General features: G+C 33.3%; 1 protein-coding gene across 1 annotated transcript; it reads left to right on the top strand.

Annotated features, from left to right (window-relative positions):
* Nucleotides 1-7,885: 7,885 nt before the first annotated feature.
* LOC120081685 lies at nt 7,886-9,683 on the top strand. Its single transcript, XM_039036770.1, has 2 exons — nt 7,886-8,300; nt 9,181-9,683. The coding sequence occupies exons 1-2, from the start codon at nt 7,968-7,970 to the stop codon at nt 9,349-9,351; spliced, it is 504 nt and encodes a 167-aa protein (XP_038892698.1). The 5' UTR covers nt 7,886-7,967; the 3' UTR covers nt 9,352-9,683.
* The last annotated feature ends 8,109 nt before the right edge of the window (nt 9,684-17,792 follow it).

Below are 17,792 nucleotides of genomic sequence, written 5' to 3'. Positions count from 1 at the left end.
TTATTGGTTGTAATTGTTAGTATTCAATTTTGAATGGAATTTGGAACGATCATTCCGATGCTCATGGAAATCCTCATGTCTGATTTCCTTCAACTAGTTCATTAAGTTTGATCGCATACATTTGTCATTGCATCATCTTTTTTAATCTCAAATTGTTGCACCTATTTCCACACAATAAGGATCTATTGACCTTTAAACAGGCAATGGAAGATGTTGAGAGGGAACAATGGATAAAAGCCATGGGCGTAAAAATTGAGTCAATATACTTCAATTCTATATGCAAACTTGTAAATCAATTATATGAGGTTAACTTATAGGTTGTAGATGAATCTACAAGAGAAAATGAGACCAAACTAGCAAATACAAACCTATAAAGCCAAACTCGTAGTAAAAGGTTTTACTTAAAGGGAGGGGGTTGACTATGAAGAAACCTTATCTCCTGTTGCCATGAGAAAATCAATAAGAATACTTTTATCCATTGTCGTATATTATGACTATGAAATATGGAAAATGGATGTCAAGACAACTTTCTTGAATGGCCATCTTGATGAAAGTATTTTCATGTCTCAACTAGAAGGCTTCATTGAATAGGGTCAAGAACAAAATGTTTGTAAGCACAAAAGATCCATTTATGGGTTAAAATAAGCATCTAGATTCTGGAATATAAGATTTGACACTACGATCAAGTCTTATGGCTTTAAACAGAATGTTGGTGAGCCTTGTGCATACAAGAAAATAGTCAACAAAACTATAACTTTCTTGGTCTTTTATGTTGATGAAATTTGCTCATTGGGAATGAGACAAGTTTTCTTGCTGACATAAAGAGATGGCTAGCATCAAAATTCCAAATGAAAGATTTGGGAGAGGCTCAATATATTTTTGGGATCCAAATTGTTCGAAATCGCAAGAACAGAACCCTAGCACTATCTCAAGCATCTTATATTGACAAGATGTTGTCAAGATATAATATACAAAATTCCAAAAAGGGTATGTTACCTTTTAGACATGGAATTCATTTGTCAAAGGAGCAATGCCTCAGACACCTCAAGAGGTTGATGAAATGAAAAGAATTCCATATGCATCAATAGTCGGGACTCTAATATACGCTATGTTGTGTACACGTCCTGACACATGCTTTGCAGTTGGAATTGTCAACAGGTTCCAGTCTACCCCTAGACACAATCATTGGACTGTTGTAAAGAACGTCCTCAAGTATCTAAGAGAACGAGGGACTATTTGCTCGCCTAAGCGTTTGATCCTTATGAGATAGGCTGATTCTAATTTTTTTACTGATGTAGATTGAAGGAAATTTACTTCGAGATCAGTTTTCACTCTTAGTGAAGGAGTCATAGTATGGAGAAACATCAAATAGAGTTGTATCACTGACTCCACGATGGAAGCAGAATATGTAGCTATATGCAAAGCAGCTAAAGAAGCAGTGTGGCTATGCAAGTTTCTAACAGATTTAGAAGTGGTTCCAAATATGCATCTACCCATTACTTTGTATTGTGATAATACCAGAGCAGTTGGCAATTCAAAGGAACCAAGAAGCTAGAAACATGGAAAAAACATCGAAAGAAAGTACCATCTCATCAGGGAAATAGTACACCGAGGAGACATGATAGTCACGAAGATAGCCTCAGAAGATAACCTTGCTAATCTGTTTACAAAGGCCCTCTTGGCTAAAGTGTTCGAGGGCCACTTGATTGGACTAGGACTACAAGCTTCATAATCTAAGGCAAGTGGGTGAATTAAATATTAAAGATATATAGATGTCTTAGTTTATTATATTTTTCTCTCTATTTTCTCAACATTGTAAATATTATATATTTGTATATATTTATATCTCACTGGATTATTAGTCCAAATGGGAGATTGTTGGGAATGTCCTAAAACTCGCAGTTCGTAAATAAAGTTAAGATATTCTATTTATCAATAAAAGTATTATTGAGTATTTTATTCAATAAATTGTTATTGATATCACATTCTGTTATAAAAATCCAATAACCGAATCCTTGGCTATAATATGAATACTTTAACTTTATGTAGTGACATAAAAATAGATCAAGTTTTATTATATAGCCAAAATGGTCTATAAGTATATAGATGAGATTGGGTACCTCATCCTGGTGACACTATTGGATGCAATCCATTTTGTATACTGATATAAATTATGTGATCTTAAAATCATTCATGTGGAGACATGTGAGAGAGGCATCCTATGCGATGACTTTGCATAAGACCGAATCTCGAAAAAGTCACTTTTCTTTGTAACAACTGTTTACTATTAAAACTGACTATTTCAAATTCCTAGGGTAACTCGATCTTAATCCTGAGCTAACTATGAACTTCTATTTATTCGGGATTATCTTTTGATCTGCATAGGTGAGAGTAGTCCAATAGCACTGCTCAATAAGCCTCCAATTTTAGGGATAAGACTAAATAGATAGCTGGAGACATAGTTCTACAAGATGGAATTCACTCCTACCAAACTTAGGGTTAGTAGATAGGTTGTTCTCTTAAGCACTGATTCTTAGTCTTGAACAATGGGGCCCCACCCTTTCATGATCGAGAGAGTTATGATTTATTAGTTGGACTATAAACCAAATTGTTCAAAAGAGGATAAGTGGAAGCTTAAGGAGCAAGATGTATTTACAGGGTAAAACGATAATTTTGACCTAGCTATAAATACGAACAATCTATGAAGGATTGACTTACTGATTATGGTTAAAATGGACAGAAATATATTTACAGTGAGAAGAGTGCAACTATCGAGCTATAGTGGTGTGTCTCGGTAGTTAACGAATATTGATTAATTTGGTCTAAAGAGTTTAGCCAATCATTGGAACTCATGATCTTTAAGTCCATAAGGTCCCTCTATTAGCTCATAAAATTATCTTGGATTAGTGAGTTGAGTTCGATTTGAAATGTTGAGATTTGAAATTAGGGTTTTGAGTTTGAAGTGTTCAAATTCAATTGGGGTTTTCATTAATTGTATTTGATACAATTAAAAATTTTAATTTTGTTGAAATTAAACAAAATTGGAGAGCTCAAAATATTTAAATAATGATTTAAATATTTGATGAGTTGAAATATAATATTTGTGATATTAGTTTAAATTAATTAAATTATTTAATTAATTATCCAGTTTTATTCAATTTTGAAATTTGTTCAAAGTTGGCAATTTGATTAATTGAATTTTGGATTTTTTTTTTTTAAATTTAGAATTATAAAACTTAATCTAAAAAATTGATTTTTGAAAAATTAAATTTTAATTAATCAAATTTATTAAAATTGGTTTAAACAAATACAAAGTGGGAAAATCCAAAATGGGATTTTCCTACTACTTTTCCACGTTATGCCACTTCAATTTCAATCAACTATTAAACTAGAGTTGCATGGTCTAACTCTATAAATTGAAGATTTGAACTTCAATTGAATCAGCTATTAAACCAAAGTTGCATGGTCTAACTCTATAAATTTAACATTTGAACTTCAATTGAATCAGCTATTAAACCAGAGTTGCATGGTTTAACTCTATAAATTGAAGATTTGAAATTCAGTTGGATTTTCATGCAAGTCAATTTATATCTGAAACTCTACTGAAAAATTTATCTCTCCAAACCCTATTCCCTCTCAATCAAATTCACTTCAATTCAGAGATTCTGCCTCTCAATCTAAGTTAGAGAATAGTAGAGGTCTCTGTGGTGCTCATTTGTAGATCTGAAGTCACAATTCGGGGAGAGAAGCTGTGTTTGAAGAGATTCATCAAAGGTTGTAGTTCTTGAAACCCTTTCTCTGAAATTTTGTTTCAATGCATGTTTTTAAATTCAAATTAAATATAATTAGAGTGCTTATTGATTCTGATTTTTTCCGTTGCATGTTAGTTTACTCTATCAATGACAATAATGACGAAAATGGCTACAAGGTTTAGACGACAGTGCAGCTGAGACACGCATATCGGGCAGCACTGTTCTAACTCGAGTGACGATGGTTGGCGAAGACGTGTGAAAAAGAGCCAAGGACGCGAACGACAACTGGGTTCACAGATGGACTCTGGATCAGTAGTGACTGCACATCCAACGGCAGCTGACGATGTCCGACTGTGGCGTGAGGCTGGTTCTGATCGACGACACGGTTGATTGCAGATGGCGGCAGAGTTCTTTCTCAAAAAGGAAGATCGAGGGTTTGGGGGGAGGTCGCGTATGAGTCTTTAACAAGGAAGAGGAGTGATTTTTAATTCACTTCTCTTTTTTTCTTCCAATTTAAAGGGATCCCTACATCATTTATATATATAATTATCTTTTTTTCATTTTCCCTCTTAAATTTCAAACCCCTTTTCCCTCTTAAATTCCAAATTTTCTTATTAATTAACCCTAGTTAAATTAAAACTAATAACTCAAATCTTCTCCTAATATCTAATATCTTCTATATTTTGGAATTAAAAATTGAATTGTCTTATCATAATAATCCAATTTTCACCACAAAAACCAAAGTTCAAACAATTCCACATAAAATAAAATAAATAAAAACAAATTTCTAGAAACTCCGGAACGTTGCATAAAGATTTTTCTTTCTGTAATTTCTCGCAACATAATCAAGTGAAAATTTTAAATTAACTCTAAAAACGGAGTGATCTTGTAGCACAAATACCATGTATGCAAATACTCAAGTGAAAATTTTAAATTAGCTCTAAAAACAGAGTGGCCTTGTAGCACATACCATGTATGCAAATTTTTTTTTTCTGAAAGAACATGTACACAAATTATCCAAGGGGTAAAATAACTTATGTGCAAACTTAGACTAAGAAAACTAAGCTTGCATCATTCAAGAGTCTTATGTGCGAACAGAGTATATGTTATGTGTCTAAGTTTCGTTAAAAAAATGGTCGTCGTTTACAAATCCTTTACAATGAAGGTGTCTTTAATCTCAAAAAAAAATTCTCTTATACGAACACCACATAATTTCAAATAAAAGATGTAAAGAAACGAATGGCTAAAGATATTGTCATGTATCCATTCTTAATTTTCCTAACTTTTTAAATTAAGGATTTAATAGAAGATTTTCTTAGTCTTCCTAGAAGAGATTGATCTTAAGAGAATAGAATGAATAGGACATCCAACTTCGTAGACCGTTATTCGATAGAGAGATAAGCCAATGGAACTTGGTAACCTCAGCTACCCAGATGAAAACTAAGCAACAATGACAACTTCCACATTTACAACGATTAAGGAGGCTATGAACCATCCAAAACGGAGAGAATCTTATGTTCGTCAATGGTGATATCTTTTTGTGCTTATCGAAATCGTCCATTCCAAAGAAATGCAAGTTCTTTATAAGGACTTGACTTTATAAAAGCATCAACACCTTGGATATATTACAGAAGAGGCTTCCTAACTTTTCTCTAAATCTAATATTGGTGTTCAATATGTAGACAAAATGAAGAAAATATGGATCATTTGTTCATTCGATGCAAAGTGGCCAACCACATTTGGAACAAACTCCAAAACCTGCCTGGGTTGCCACAATATGGTCACCAACAATATTCAGGATCTATGCAAAAACATTTGTGGTCTGAAACTTGATACAAGGAAGGCCAATATTATATTCAACACCGTTGTTGTGTTATGGACTAGATCGAGAGATACAATCCTACTTTCAATGACAAATCCAACAATACCGTCAATATCTGGGAGGATATATCGACTATCTAAGGGGTACCCATGTTTTGGAGGGAGTGAGGAGATAGACAAATGTGGGTTCGATGGATGTCCCACACGCGCTCCACCGCCGCCATCCGGTCGGGTGTGGCAAGGCGAGGTGAGCGTGTGTGTGATGATTAATTTAGTAAAAATATTTCGTCTGTCCATCCGTCTGCGTTCGTCCGTCCATCCCGTTCTGTCCGCGCATGTTCTAAGGCGGAGAGCTTCTATTGCTCACGGTTCACTGTTCGTCGTTCTGAGGGTTCGGCCGTTTTCAACATAAGATTACCAAAATAATTAAGAGAAGAGAAAAAGAAAATGTGGTTCGCCCTAAGTTCGGAACTTCGTCTACCATAGGTTTTATTATGATAAAGATTGCAAAGATTCAAAACTCGCACATAAATCTACTTCTAAATAGTCCAATACGAACACTAAGAAAATACAATACAAATTGTATTGTCGATTATACATACAGCCGCACATAAATTGAAGAAAAAAAACCTTAAAAACAAAATTATCGCCAAAACCTTTCTGCCTCAAGAACGAGGCTTCAACTAATTTTTCTTGAATTGTTGTCAGCTTCTTTTATTTGGCCACCTTCCCCTACTCTTCTCAATTAAACATATATATATATATATATAAAAACACAGATGGGCCAAACCCAAACTCACCGCAAGCATTTGATTTATTTTCTTCTTCAATTTTGACTTTGGTCAAGGATACACACACAACACACGCACGCATGCAGGTATATTTTTATGAAGTTTTATGAAAAAAAGAAAAAAAAAATTAAATAAAGAAAGAAAGATATAAGTATTTAATAAATAGGACAGTGAATCCCACATTACAAACAACAAATTAGAGACATTCCTTTACCATTGGAGCATAATTGGGCATTAATGTATGGTTGCATCTATTTGAACGGTCTTAAAATTGTAAGGGCAAAAGAGAAAAGTTAAAATTCTTTTAGTATAGATATATACTATTTATTTTATAAATAAAAAATAAAAAGAAAATCAATCATCTTGTTAAAAAAATTGGACATTTATGCTATTGAACATTTTTGAAAATTTTAAATGTTTCGCTTTTATTTCTTCCACTTTAAATTTTTGGTGTCATATTAAGCCTTTGATTGAATCAAAATCTTTTAATACAAATTACAAGTTTATTGGATACAAAACTAAAACTTTATAATGCCCTATTATTATTCACTTTTACACTAAACAATTTTTTGAAGTTTAAAAAAATATATATTTAATGAATCACAACCTACTAAAATCAAGATGACTTTTTTTTAGTTTAATAATAATATATGGGATGAGAGGTTTGAACCTCTTTATCTTTTTGGTCGAAAATAAATATTTTATGTCATTTGAATTATTAGGGGTGTTCAAAAAACTTGATGACCCGAAAAAACTGATCAACCTAACCCAATCCATGCGATTTGGTTGGGTTATCAACTCATTTGAGTTGGGTTCAGTTTGGTTCGGTTCAAATAAATGAAAAATTTTAAAGGTTGGGTTGGTTCATCGGTTCACCTAATAAAACTCAAATCAACCCAAACTTATTATTAACTTTAAAATATATATTTTTTATTACTTATAACACAATTATTTATACATATGTTGATTTTAACTTTATTTAATTTCAATATTTTTTAATAATTTATTCTTCAACAACTCTTAAAAGTAGTTTCTTTACATTTTAGAAAGAAATTTTTCACTATATAAATTGAAATTGAGTTGTTAATCTTAATTCAATATATGAAAAAAAATAAATTAGATTTTTACATATTTACATTTTGCTTCTTTTTAGAACAAAATTTTAAATAAATGACCTGATTAACCCGAACCAGCCCAACCTAAATATTTTATGGTTGGGTTGGATTTGGTTCATTTTTTAATTAGGGTTATTTGGGTTGAACAAATTTACATATGAATTATGCTCATGTAGATACAAATACACAAATTAAAACCCAATTTAAAATTTCACAAAAAAAAAGTAATAATTTTAAATTGTAAAATGGTTAAAAATATTTTTAAGTATAACAAAATATCACTATTTATTAGTAATAGGCAGATATCTATGGCAGATATATAGTGAAACTTTACCATCTTTATAAATAAGTTAGTTATTTTCAAAAAGAAAAAAACAAACAATAAAACAAAAAACAAAAGTATAGGGTGGAGAGCTCCACCTTATCTCCAATGGTCAAAATTCATCTCACATTTCCTTCAACTTTCCTCTAAAAACACATAAAAAAAAATGGCAACCCACCTCCAAAAACTCCCAATCCTTCATGATTCTCTAACAATTCTTTGGCCATTTCCCAGCAACCCAAACACATCTCTCACCAAAATCTCCCTCTCTTTCCCGATCCACAAATCTCTCAATTTCAGAACTCTTCTCCGCCGCGGCCGCAACGGTTGCGCTGCTCGGCGGAGAGTTCGCTACGACGAGGATGATGACGAAGATGAAGATTACGGCCACAACGACCAGATTGCACTGCTGGAATCCTACACCCAGGCCACCGCCGGCGAGGCACTCATCGTTCACGCGACGGTTGATGGCGACCATGTTGAAGTTCTTGTCTTTAAGGTTTTCCTTACATCGTTTCTTTTAAATTAATTTACTTAATTAGTTTGATGTGGCTTGAGGTTTATTTTAGGTTAAATTATTCTTGACCTTATACAATTTTGTTTTAGTTTTATTTTGGATTAATTTGAGTTATATAGAGTTCGTGTGGTTTATGTATTTTAATTTGAAAAAAAAAATAGAATATCAGTTCAAGTCTATTAAATTAGCTAAATTAAATTTCTTTAAAATGTTTGAATTTTTCATTATTATTTTTAGGATTAATATTTAAATGTATAGCAACAATTATAAATAATTATAAAATATAGTAAAATATTCTATCGGTGATAGATTCTTAGTAGTGATATGTTCTAGAACCGATAGACTCTAAGAATTAGATCTAAGTTTTGCTATATTTGCAATTTTTCGACATTGTGCTATATCTACAAATACTAATAACTATATTTGTAACTATTCCATTTTCCCCCTTAAATTTCAAGCTTAAATTCTCTCTCAAAAGATTAGGGCGGATTCTAAACTTAAATTCCAATTCTTGGAATTAAATATTTAATTAGAAAGTCTCTTTCCCTCATTTTAAAGAAATTTAGTATTACTAAGTTTGGGACTTGAATTGAAATTCTAATTTCTAAAAATCAAAAGCCATAAACAAATGATAATGTGGTATTGACATGTGCTCTTTCGTTAGAGGTGGTCTGAAGTTCAATCTCTCATCCCACCATTCTTGTAATATATATATATATATGTTGAATAACATTGATAGATAATGGTAGATTTTAAGGTATAATTTACTCAAAAATATATAAAAACCAAAGTAAAAGTTTATTATAATTTTTCTCTAAAGATCAAAGGTTGATCTGAAAATGAATTTGGGTGTGAATTACAGGGATTCTCATCATGCTTGAGCTATGGGACTTCACCTGATCCATCAAGAAGTGTTCTTCCAGCTAGAGCAGTGATTAAATCCATAGATAGAATCAAAGGCCCATTTGATCCATCAAATATTGAATACCTTGAAAAGGGTATCACTTGGGAATCATTTAACTTTCCCAAATAGTTCAATTTTTTCCCTTAATTAATACCATTTTGTTACTTCATTACCATCTCACTCATTTTATTTTTTAGGCTAAGTTACCAAAAGGTATTCTTAAATTTTGTTATTTGATTCAAAGTTACTTTTACTTTTTAGAATTTGGTATATTAACCTTGACATTTCATAAACGTTTCAGGACAAAAATTGAGTATTTGAATGATGTGACCTGATACAGAATGGAAATTGGGACTTGAACAATGCTCACACCATTCTAAATCATTGTCATGCTCGTTATAGGTCTCAGTTTTTGTTAAAACCAGCTACTTACCATTATGTGTTGAATGTTTCAAAGTGTTCTTCCAACTCCAAGTATCCTTATTAGATGTGAAGGGAATTGAATCCCTGTGGAAGCGTGTGATCGCTTTTTTTTGATTTCTTGAAACAATTAAAAAACAAATAAACCAAAAAAAGGTCAAGCAATATACCTTTGTTGATTCAATTCTCTTCCCCATACTGGTAGTCTCCTTCTCGAGATTCTTCTAATTCCATGAGATCTTCCTTGTTATGACTCTGGCAAGGATCCGGCTTAGAATAGAGGGAATGGAGAAGAAGAATTTTTTTAGAACTTTTCTAAGAAAATTGGAAGAATTTATAGAGGGAGAGTTTGAGAGTAATCATAAAGACTATTCTTAGAGAGAGAGTGTTCTATTAGTGCTCCCTAGGGTCTTATTTATAGAACTCTATGCTTACTCCTAATAGTCCTACAAATATTTTAAAGTAAATATTTAATAATATCCAATATTAATAAATATTTACCTAAATAATATCTCATAGTAAATGGTTTAAAATATTTAAATCATATTTAAATATTTGGAATCTTTAATTTGAATCTCATCCAAATTAAATAATTAATTATTTGAATCCAATTCAAATTAATTTAATTAATTCTCCCTCCAATTATTTAATTCAAATATTATTTAAATTAAATAACTTAATTATACGGATCTCATCCAAATAATTAAGTATTCGAATCATATTCAAATAAATCAATTCTCTCGTTATCTATTTAATTCAAATTTTATTCAAATTAAATCATTTATTTATTTATATGGATCTCATCCAAATAAATAATTAACTATTTGAATCATATTTAAATAAATTAATTCTCCACATTATAAACTTGTAATTTGAATCTCATTCAAATAAACTTTATAATAAATTCATGTAGTTAATTATATCCAATACAATTAATATTTTCCATACTAAATTTCAACATTTCAAATTTTCTTTCAAAATAGTTGATCCTTGTTGGTCCGTGGTGCGCTAGGAAGGGGATCTTATAGACCTACAAAATATAAGCTCTAATGATCCAATATTAATTAATTAAACTCTTTAATTAAATTAACTTTCATTCATTTAATTATAGGAAAACCACTATAGACCCATAGTTGAACTCTTATGTACTGTTAAGCAAGTCGATCATTTACGAGTTGTTCATAATTACAGTTGGCTAAATATCCGTTTTACCCTGTAATGACCTTTTTTCTTTAAGTACCATTGATCAATTTGCACTACAAAAATTTTCACCTTTTCCCACACTAAAAAACGTCGGACAAAGTATTAAAAACGTCGGGATAGGTTATGCCAACGCATTTTTATTGCATCAGCATAATCGTCGTCGTATCCATGTCGCGAGAAGCTCCTCTCGACGAAAACTATTTTCGTCGGCATAAATATCATTTTTGGCAACATAATTGTTTGCGTCGGCATATGTGTCTTCCCAACAAAATACAATTTGCGTCGCTAAAAGCATAGTCCTAAACAACAAAAATTCAATTGAATAGACAGATTTCTGCCAGCGTTTATTTGCGTTGGCATAAGTTGTTTATAATTTTATATATTTTTTGTAACAATTAAATAACCAATTTTTTATTTCATTAATACCTAATTAAGCACAAACAAAAATTAATCTTCAAACAAATTAATTGGGGATAAATATAACAAAAGTAAGCCTATATATCTAAAATAAGACTAATATTCAATACACAAGCTATAAAAGTCTATGAACAAAAACTATGTATACAATTAAATTTGAGTTTTTCTAACTTCTTACAAATCTCCTAAACAAAAAAAAAAGTTTAATCTTCCCTAAGCCAAAATACCCTAATCCAAAATAAGTGAGATACTAAACCAAACTAACTAATCATCTCACAAAATATTCTCGTAATCTCCCAAAAAAACGATCTTTAAGAATTTATACGAACAACCTGAAATAGGAAAAACAAATATTAAAAAATGCACAAAAAGATCTTAACAATCACACAAAGACTAAATGAGGAATGATCTCTCTCTCAAGCTACAAACATGTCATCGATGTTCATAATAAAAACATGAACACCACAAACAACCATTTTACTCTCTAAAAAGTGATTAAAATAGTGATAATTAAGACGTGAACCCTCCCCACATTACGAGCATGTCATAAATCCACTTAAACAAATAGATAAATGCCTTTAAATCTCCACAACTATTGGATCCTTATAAATAAGCCAAGAACTTGTTCCTTTAAAATCCACAATTAGATTTCAAGATAATCTAAAACACAATTACAACATATACATTTTTCCACCCCTCCCAAGCTACAAATGTGTCCTAGTTTGACCTAAACGGCATTTAAACTACAAAGTAGCAACAAATGCATAGAAAGCGTCGAAGTAAATCTCTCCCCCTAAATCTACCTAAATTTCTTTCAAGGCTAAACCTGTCATTCGATAGTCCTAAAAGTATATAACTCAACTCTCGAATCCCTACAAATAAATCCAAGAAAAGTTCCTTTAAAGTGCATAATTGGGATTTTAGATAATCCAAAAAAACAATTACAACATATACATCCATAACTAACGGATCCCTACAAATAAGCCAATAACTTGTTTCTTTAAAGTCCACAATTAGGCTTCAAGATAATCTAAAACACAATTACAACATATACATCCCCCACTCCCCTTCCAAGCTACGAACGTGTCCTAGTTCTATCTAAACGCCATTTAAACCACAAAGTAGTAACAAATGCATAAAAAATGTCGAAGTGAATCTCTCCCCCCTAAATTCATCTAAATTTCTTTCAAGTCTAAACTCATCATTCGATAGTCCTAAAAGCATATAACTCAACTCTCGAATCCCACAAATAAATCCAAGAATAAAGTTCCTTTAAAATGCACAATTAGACTTTTAAATAATCTAAAAAAACAATTACAACATATACATCCACAACCAATGGTTCCCTACAAATAAGCCAAGAATTTGCTCCTTTAAAGTCCATGATTAGGCTTCAAGATAATCTAGAACAAAATTATAACATATACATCCCCCCTCCCCCAAGTTACGCCATTTAAAGACATGTCCTAGTTCTACCTAAACGCCATTTAAACCACAAAGTGACAATAAGTACACTAAAACACACATTTTTAAAGTGGCTACCATAACTGTAGGATAAACACAAAAAAAAAAAAAAAAAAAAAAGGAAGTTCCTAAATCCATTAAAATGCTCCTATTTGAAGTGGCTACCATACTTACAGGATAGCCACAAACAACTAAATTAAGTTTCTAAATCCACTAACCAAGAACTGAAAGTTGTCATAACGTACCTAGTTGTTCAAAGGTCCATCGTCTGTAATTCAATAAATAAATTTATTCTTTACATTCAATGGGAAATAAATAAAACAATAATGAATTTTCATCATACCATACAAATTCATTTTGTACTTGAAGAAAGGATTTTGACCCACAATAATGATTGAAATTAAAATATTCTATACTCTTCTTGTTCTTCTTCCTTTTTTCCTACACAAATTATAATTTATTAGTTCAACCAATTTATGTAAACAATAAGTACAACAAACACATAAAATTTGCCACTTCCATGAATGGTACAACTTCATCAATGTACTCGCATGAAAATTTATCTCTAAACTTAATCCAATCATTATTCATCATTGAACCAAATGAATAAAGTGTGAAATTTAACACTAGCAAGTAAAAAGTGTGAAATTTTGTTAATTAAACATCCTTAGCAATTCCATTTTAAAACTTAAAGCATATTATATCCATAAAACAAAAAGATTAAACTTTAATATTAACAAATGAATCCTTAACAAAATCAAAAAAAAAAAAAAAAAAAATACACAAATAATCCATCCTTCATTATATTCATCATACAAACCACAATATAGAATAAAACTTCATTCATAAACAAATGGATATTTCCTAATCAATCTGAAACAAATACATAAAATCCATTCTTTAAAAGAAAAGAGAATAAAAAAATAGAACAACTAAAAGCTTATTTTAAAATTGTTTAATATTATCAATTTTATCAAAAATAAAAACTCTCTTATTCAGAAATAATAACATAAAACAACCCATAACTATTTGTCAAAAAAAAAAAAAAAAAGCAAAAAGAAAGGAAACCAACTAGTACGTGGGTGGTAGTGTTGCAGTTGTAGTGTGTGATGCGTGCGGCGGCGTTATGGACTTGGAGCTGGCAGCGTCTGTGTAAGGAAAATTGAAGGAAAGGAAGGTAAAAGGGAAGGAAAGTAAGGTCTAGAGGGTATGGTAATTGTGTGTGTGGGGGGAAGGGGGGCAAGAGAAGGAAGGCGACGAATGGGGGTGGTGGGAAGGAAGAGACAGGCAAAGGAGGTGGGGGAAAAGAAGCGACAGGTGGAGTGGAGAAGGACGAAACGAAGAAGATTAAGGGGAAGGGAAGGAAACAGGATGGGGAGGTTGGGGGGAAGGAAGAGACGGAGAGTTGGGGAGGAAGAAGAGATGAGGTGTGGTGATGGGCATAGAAGTGGGGAAGGGGAAAAGAGGAAGGGAAGTGTTAAACTACCGGATCCTCTACTAAGATCAACAGCTGCACTCTTCGTACTATAGAGTATACTTCTGTGTCTATCGGATATAACCAATCAATAGTTACGATGACCCTTCAAAAATTTGCTCGTAAGTACAATTTAGGCCAATTTTACCGTTTTTGGCCCTTGTAGTTACATTTAAATTCCTTTAGTAGTACTACTGTCCGCTCTAAATGAAAAAATACATCATTAGTCCCACTATGAGTAAACTTCTTCTCAGGCCAAGAGAAGGTGTGACTCAACATTGTTCAAGCCCAGAATCAGCCTTTAAGGGAGTAATTAAATTTCCCAACTTACCCCTGCTTTGGGGAAGGAGTGAATTTCGTCTTGTGAGCCTGAGTTTTCAGCCCCTAAATCAACAATCCACAAATAAGGTAGGTTTTGAGTTTGGCAATCTGGTCACTCGTTGAAAGAATAAATCGAACTTAGGATTTCCATGAGTTAGTGGGAATAAGAAAATTATTCAAATTACAATTATGAGATCAACAATTACATTTTACAGTCGACTTCAAACTAAACGGTTAAGCAAATTACAGAGAAGAGAATTAACAGCCTGAACAATACCAGCGTACAATAGAGACACTAACACAACATATGTAGTAACGTCTCCACGTTTTCGATGTGGAACTTGCTGGATCGAACAACCGCAACACAAAGTGCTCGATCTACAATGATCGCAAACACCGGCAAAACTCTTTGCGCTCGTCATTTCACGATCTCTTCGGTAACGATCTCCTCCGCAACACCACAAACGGACTCCTCCAAAGCACCACAAACGACCTCCAGTAAACCACGACGGTGTCGAGTTGAGTCTGACACCACTAATAAGGCCACCATGGTATTCTCGGTGGGAGAATCCAGAGGGTGGCTCTGTTCGAACTTGGTGTAAGGCAGACAAACGGAGGAAAAATCGATCGCGTACACGACTAGGCAAGTAGGAGAAGTCGGAGACCTACCCTATGGGTCGATGCCCAATCGTTTAGATAAAGCTATGCGATCGTCTAGCAAAAGCTATGCGATCATTTAGCTCTATCGTTTAGCTCGACAGACTCTACACGATCATTTACATTGGGCCAGCGATCGTTTAGCAAAGTTATACGATCGTTTAGTAAACACTGTACGATCGTTTAGCTAGCACCTGCACGATCGTTTAGCTTAGCCCAGGCGTCGTTTAGTAAATCTATATTTACTTAACAACCACCGTGAGTTTCTTTTTGTGGGGAGAAAACTCAAAATTCTTTTTCAAACTTTTGTAAAAGCTTCTATTTCAAAATAGGAAACCGATTTTTCTTTTAAAACCTCACGGTTACCATGATCAATAACCACTCACTACATTTGGTTATTTAAAAGAAAAAGTATCAATTATCTAATAATTAATATTATTATAAACATAAATGATAACCAACTTATCATACTATATTTATAACATATAGTTTTAATATTTCATCTCATGAAACATATAAACCATAGTTCTTTTTCTATTCCATGGTACTTAATGTAAATCTCATTTACATCAATCCTCCACTAGATGTATCTCATACATCATATCGATTATATCAAATATAATCAAAATACCTCTTGTCAATTTGAACATTTCAAATCAACACCAAGAACTTGATCCTTCAACATGAATCTAAGCTATCAAGGGGACCTCAGAGATCTATAGATCCAAAGCTACAACGGTACGTGAATAACTGACTAAACTCTTTAGTCACGGGATCTACCATTCGTTACCTGTCGGGCACTCCACAGCTGAACTCTCTTCAGTACAGATATATTATGTGTCCATCTTAACCAATCAGTAGTGTGACAACCCTTCAAAGATCGCTCGTAAGTACAGCTGAGCCAATAACCGTTATGCCCCTGTAGTTACATCTGTCTTCTTAAGTACCACTAATCCCTCTAATGAAATAAATCATAGTTCTACTATGACTGAGTCTTCTCTTCCAAAGAGAAGCTATGGCCACTATGTTCAAGCCCCAGAATCAGCCATTAAGGGAGCAATCTTTCTACTTATCCCTGCTTCGGGAAATGAGTGAATTCCATATTGTTAGTTGAGTTCCCAGCTCTCAGATTAGACAAATCCCCAAAAAGGTAGGCATGTTGAGTTGGCAATCCACTCTCACCCATACTAATCAAAGGACCGCCCTCAAAGGCAGGAGTTCACAAAACACTCAGGATTGAGGTTGTGTCACCTATGGTCGTTTAGGTGAGATGCAAGTCTCTAGTATCAATGGTGTTATATACAGAGTCTAGTCATCTCGTGGTTCAGGTCTTATACAAACTCTTTGTATAAGACACCCTCACTCCACGTCTCCACATGAATGGTCAGGATTAACCATCTATAGTAGTTTACAACACTTTCAAACCTCTACAAAGCGGACCGTATTCGTAGTGTCACCAGGATGAGGTATCCCACCTTAATCTTTATACGACAGACCGATTTAGATTATCACTTAAGGCATGATCCACTTGTATATCACATATACATGCTTAAGTTCAATAAGATAACCAAGGAGCTTTGTTTATTGGATATGAGTAAATGCCAGAATTAAATAACACTTATTTTATTCATTTAACAATGTGCATCTTTACAAAACAACGAGACTCCGAGAGAATTAGGACACCAATCTTAATAATCTCCTACTTGTCCAATGACTTGGGAGACTAATGTACAATACAATATAAAATTGTAAAATATATAATAAACTAGGGCATACCCCAGTATCATCTCCCACTTACCTTAGATAAGATGTCGCATGTCCGGCAGACCTAGATTCTCCAGGTGACCCTCGAACACTTTAACCGTGAGGGCCTTTGTAAAGGGATCAGCAATGTTGTGCTTTGATGCGATCTACTCGACTATCACATCACCGTGATGCACAATCTCCCTGATTAGGTGATATTTTCATTCGATGTGCTTTCCTCGATGATGACTCCAAGGATCCTTCGAATTTGCCACAGCCCTGCTGTTATCACAATAAAGAGTGATAGGTAAATCCATATTTGGAACAACTTCCAAATCTGTAAGGAACTTCCTCAGCCAAACAACCTCTTTAGTTGCTTCACAAGCCGCTATGTATTCAGCTTCCATAGTGGAGTCCGCGATGCATCCTTGCTTGATGCTTCGCCAAACTACAACCCCTCCATTCAGAGTAAACACTGACCCCGATGTCGATTTGCGAGCATCTCAATCGGTCTGAAAGTCAGAGTCTGTGTATCCTGTAAGGATTAGATCCTTATCTCCATATACAAGCATATAATCCCTCATTCTCAGAAGATATTTGAGGATCGTCTTGACCGTCGTCCAGTGATTAAATCCTGGATTGGACTGATACCGACTAACAATCCCTACTGCATAGCAAATGTTGGGTCTGGTACACAACATTATATACATCAAGCTTCCTACAGCAGAAGCATAGGGAATCTGTCTCATCTCCTCAATCTCTTGAGGTGTTTTAGGACATTGATCCTTAAACAGAACGATTCCATGCCTGAAAGGTAACAAACCCCTCTTGGAATCCAACATCCTGTACCTGATCAACATTTAATCAATGT

This window comes from Benincasa hispida, chromosome 7 (assembly GCF_009727055.1).
Source record: "Benincasa hispida cultivar B227 chromosome 7, ASM972705v1, whole genome shotgun sequence".
In the NCBI taxonomy this organism is placed as follows: Eukaryota; Viridiplantae; Streptophyta; class Magnoliopsida; order Cucurbitales; family Cucurbitaceae; genus Benincasa; species Benincasa hispida.
The sequence above is the reverse complement of the archived record's forward strand: the minus strand, read 5'-3'. Positions and strand labels throughout refer to the sequence as shown.